This window comes from Hypanus sabinus, chromosome 7 (genome assembly GCF_030144855.1).
Source record: "Hypanus sabinus isolate sHypSab1 chromosome 7, sHypSab1.hap1, whole genome shotgun sequence".
NCBI lineage: Eukaryota > Metazoa > Chordata > Chondrichthyes > Myliobatiformes > Dasyatidae > Hypanus > Hypanus sabinus.
Genome location: NC_082712.1, coordinates 155,659,421 through 155,664,064, shown reverse-complemented (window position 1 = coordinate 155,664,064; position 4,644 = coordinate 155,659,421). Strand labels below are relative to the sequence as shown.

The 4,644-nt window shown below is 40.0% G+C and overlaps 1 protein-coding gene across 1 annotated transcript; it reads left to right on the top strand.

Moving 5' to 3' along the window:
- The first annotated feature begins 526 nt into the window (after window positions 1-526).
- Window positions 527-1,862, top strand: LOC132396430 (general transcription factor II-I repeat domain-containing protein 2-like). The gene is made up of 2 exons (XM_059973963.1): window positions 527-1,466; window positions 1,552-1,862. Exon 1 carries the CDS (start codon window positions 860-862, stop codon window positions 1,460-1,462), a length of 603 nt encoding a protein of 200 aa, XP_059829946.1. The 5' UTR covers window positions 527-859; the 3' UTR covers window positions 1,463-1,466; window positions 1,552-1,862.
- Window positions 1,863-4,644: the final 2,782 nt, after the last annotated feature.

Genomic DNA, 4,644 nt, shown 5'->3' with positions numbered 1-4,644 from the left:
CATGGGTTGATAAACAGTGAGAACCAGTTCACAAAAAAAAAAGCTGAAATTGCTAGCTATATCAGTAAGATGTATGTGTTTGAATACACACCAGATAACTATATGTTGTATCTGAATGAACTGAGTAAATGAAGTAGCCACTGAGAAACGAGTACCAATTTTGCTGAGTGCATTTGACTTGAAGGCGTACAGTTAAAGTCATGTAAAACTACAGCACAGAAATAGGCCTTTCAGCCAATTTAGACAGTACCAGACCATTTAAGCTGCTTAGTCCCATCTATCTGCACCCAGATCATAGCCCTCAGCCTCCTACCATGGCATTATGCATGGTAAGTAGTGTCTAACCCGGGGGTCGGCAACCTGCGGCTCCCGAGCCATTTGTGGCTCTTTCACCTCTGTGCTGCGGCTCCCTGTGGCTTTGGGAAATAATTGGTCAGTATTTAATTAAAATGTATTTTATGTTAGTTTGTTAGCTTTTGAAATGTAATTATGGTGATCTTGTACAACCTAAGTGTAGCGACACATTTCCTGCCACATCCGAAACGGCTCACAATTAGCCAGCATTCCGGCTAAGGGAGATTGCCTACGGGGGTTTGTGAGTACGCGTCTTTTGCAGCATCTGCGTCCATGGGGGCTGGGTTGAGGGAGGCTTAAAAGCAAGGCTGTTTAGTTCGAATAAAGCTATCTTTGACTGCAGTTTACTGACACCGCTACAACGTGTTTTTATCGCTGGCTGTCCAGACGGAAGGTGCTGAAACGCTTTGTCGCGTGTCTGGAAGAAGTGAAAACTTTCCTGGGCAGCAAAGGGCTCACCTTTCCTGAGCTGGAACAGCCAGAGTGGCTGGAAAAGCTACACTTCATGGTAGACATGACAGCACACCTGAACACGCTGAACACAGCTCTTCAGGGGAAAGGACGTACAGCCCTGCACATGTTGGAGGATGTTTTGGCATTCGAGCGCAAGTTGACAGTGCTTGCCAGAGATTTACAGAAAGGCACTTTGTCTCACTTCCCCAATTTGAGAGAGTTCAAACAAGGTCACGACATGATAATTTCGGAGTATTTACATTCTGCAATCATCGCAATGCAAACATCGTTTGGGAAACGCTTCTGTGAGTTCAGAGAGGAAAAAAACACATTATCCTTCCCGGTCACTCCCTTAAGCATCGATCCTTCCCTACTGAATACGACTGCATTGGCAGGTGTGAGTCAACCTGATCTTGAGATGGAACTGGCCGACATAGCCGACAAAGACATATGGGTGTCCAAGTTTAGACGCTTGACAGCAGACCTTGAAGATGTTGCCCGTCAGAAGGCCGTTCTTGCTCAGAAACACAAATGGAGTGATATTGAAAACCTCACAGATGACAGCTTGCGATCCTGTGTAAAGATGAAGGTGACATCATACAGCCCTGATGTGCAGACGCTGTGCGCTGAGGTCCAGGAGCAGAAATCCCATTAACCAAGTATGATAAATATTTTAATTGCCTATTATTTTACTTATATTCATATTTTTTCATTGTTCAGTGAAATAGTCCTTTCATTTTTCAGGATGACAGCTGGCTGACGTTATTTTTGGTTTGCTGCTGGCGGAAAATTTAAGTTCGGCGTTTTTCATAAATACAAGAAGGACTCAAATAGACATTGAATATTTTACTTAAAAGTAACTTTCAACCCAACGTCTTTTTTTCGGAGTTCAAAATGTTTTTGTTGCATGCAGAAATGTAATTTCGTTTTCTCTGCAGGAGTTCATCAATTTCATAAATGCAACACATTATAGTTTGTTTATACATAGCATAAAGGCAAAAAAAACGTTGTATGCAGTGTTATTTCATTTTAAATGTCAAACGGGTTTTGCGGCTCCCAGTGTTTTCTTTTCTGTGGGAAACGGGTCCAAGTGGCTCTTTCAGTGGTAAAGGTTGCTGACCCCTGGTCTAACCAATCATCCGATACCTCGCCTGTCACTAAAGATAATTTAAATATCTCTGATAGGACACCAGCAATTTCTGAACAGAGAGGGTCCAAGCAAACATCTTGCCAGGCCCTGGGGATTTATCCATCCTAATTTGCTTCAAGACATCAAACACCTCCTCCTCTGTAAACTTTATCGGGTCCATGACTTCGCTGCGGCTTTGCCTCACTTCTATAGACTCTGTTTCTGCGTCCTTAGTAAATACAGATGCAAAAAATCCATTTAAAATCTCCTCCCATCTCTTTTGGCTCCATGCATAGGTTACAATTCTGATCTTCCAGAGGGCCAAATTTCCCATTGCATCCTTCTGCTCTTGACATATCTGTAAAATCCTTACAACACACACAAAATGCTGGTGGAACATAGCAGGCCAGTTACCAGGAAAGTTGATGAAGGCAAGGGAGTGGATGTTGTCTACATTAACTTTAGCAAGGCACTTGACAAGATCATGCATGAGAGGTTGATCAGGAAGTTCACTCAGTGGGTTATCAGAGTGTAAAATCAGCTGTCAGTGCAAGTGGTGCCTGCGAGTTCGATTTCAATGTTTAAGTGAAGTTTGAATAGGTCCGTGGTGGGAGGGCTGTGGTCCAGGTTGATGGGACCAGGCAGCTTAAATGGTTTGGCATGGACTAGATGGGCCATGTTTCTGGGTCTGTTTCTGTGCTGTAGTTTTCTATGATACCTTGACTCTATGACTTGTTATACATTTGGCTCCAACTTCTTAAACTTAAATGCTACAATCAACTAAATGCTTTCAAATGACTCAGCACCATACGCTGTTCTCACCGAAGCCTGTTGAACCAGAGCCTAACTCTAACACTGGCCTACTCCAACAATGATCACTCCGCTTACATCTTGAGTTTCTTTTATTGGCACTTGCTAAGTTACTATGACCATAAGATCATTTATACTTTGGATGTAAAGTCCACAAGGAACTGTCTCCAACTCAATCTGCAATCTCCCATTCAACAGACCAGAGGAGATAACTTCACTCACCCTAGCACTGAACTGTTCCCACAATCTATGAACTCACTTTCAATAACTCTTCATCTCATCTTCTCAATATTCATCGCTTATTTATTTATTAATATTATTTTGTTTTTTTTTCTTTTTGGCTTTGCACAGTTGGATGTCTTTTGCACTTTGATTGTCTGTACATTTTATTGTGTGCAGTTTTTCATAGATTCTATTGTGTTTCAATGTGAATGTCTGCAAGAAAATGAATCATATATGGTGACAAAATGTACTTTGATAATAATTTACTTTAAATGTTGTTCTGCCAATTCTACCCTTTGATGCCTATATACATTTCACCTAGTTGTTAATCAGATCCATGGCTTCTGACTAACCTAACTAGAAAATTATGTTCCATTGCTGCCTTCCTTTTAGATCAATAATATCTAAATGAATGACTGTTGAACAGGACAGTAAACTTTGACCTCAAACTACCTAAAGGTCTTATTCATTTCCTGATTGGTCGGGATAGGGCAAGAAATCAGGTGTATGAGGTTGAGTGGGATCCATGATCAGCCATGATGGAATGGTGAAGCAGACTGGATGAGCTGAATGGCCTAATTCTGCTCCTATGTCTTATGGTCTTATGATCCACTTCTTGTACTGGTTGCTTAGTGGATATTCCAGTTTTCCATTGAAATTAATAAAACATGAAGGAAATGTCAAACTGTTTGTAAGGTCATTGTTGTGAACTCCTCCACGTCAAAGTAAATCAGCATCCACAGTTATGCCTACAGTGTTGCTTCATTGAAATTAGTCAGCCTGCCAAAATTAGATGCAGCAAAATATCACAAGCAAAACAAAAATGCCCACCATGTTGACATGGTTAGACTTTAAACAGCACATGAATTTTAATCTGGAAATATCACTCATCTGCAGCATGTGGTGACAAACAAAAATCTTCAGAAGTAGATTTTTTTGTACAGTGGTATTCCCATAATATTAGTGAAGCCATATAAAATATACAATACAACTAAAGTAAATGAATAACCCCTCTCACTGAGTGGTTTAAGTTGTTAACCAATGATACTGAAAAAATGAACTTTCGTTGCTGAAGGAAATAAAAGAAGCAGAACAACATTATTTTGGGTAATCTTACAATTTAAAATACAACAGGCAGATACACTTTGTTCTTCTTCATGCAGTCTAAGGGGATTCTGTGGGGAATTTAAAGGAATCAGAATTAAGTTAAAGATTCAGATGAATTCTGGTTAAAACCACCTATCGTCTGTTGCTTGTATCTAGACAGACATTGGGCTAAAAATATAATTTGTAATTTTAGCAGCATAGACAAATTTTATATCATTTATAATGTTTTGAACCAAATATTCTTGGAAAACTCTTTGCTTAAGGACACAATGTTTTCTAATTATTCTTTATAGACAGACACTTTATTGATCCAAAAGGAAATTGCAGTGTTACAGTAGCATTACAAGTGCTCTGATATACAACTATTAGAAGAGAAGTCAGAAAGAATAAAAATAAGTTACCTTAAACAGTCTAACAGGAGCGGGTCATCACTTCCCCAGCTCTTGGTTGACTCAATATAGAGCCTAAGGATTGAGGATAAGAAAGAGCTCTTTGGACCAGCACAGTTGTCTTAGTCTATTACTAAAAGTGCTCCTCTGTTCAGCCAAGGTGGCATCTAAAGGCTGAAA

Excerpts from the sequence above, each read along its gene's own strand:
- LOC132396430 (XM_059973963.1), top strand. The coding sequence starts at position 860 with ATGGTAGACATGACAGCACACCTGAACACGCTGAACACAGCTCTTCAG.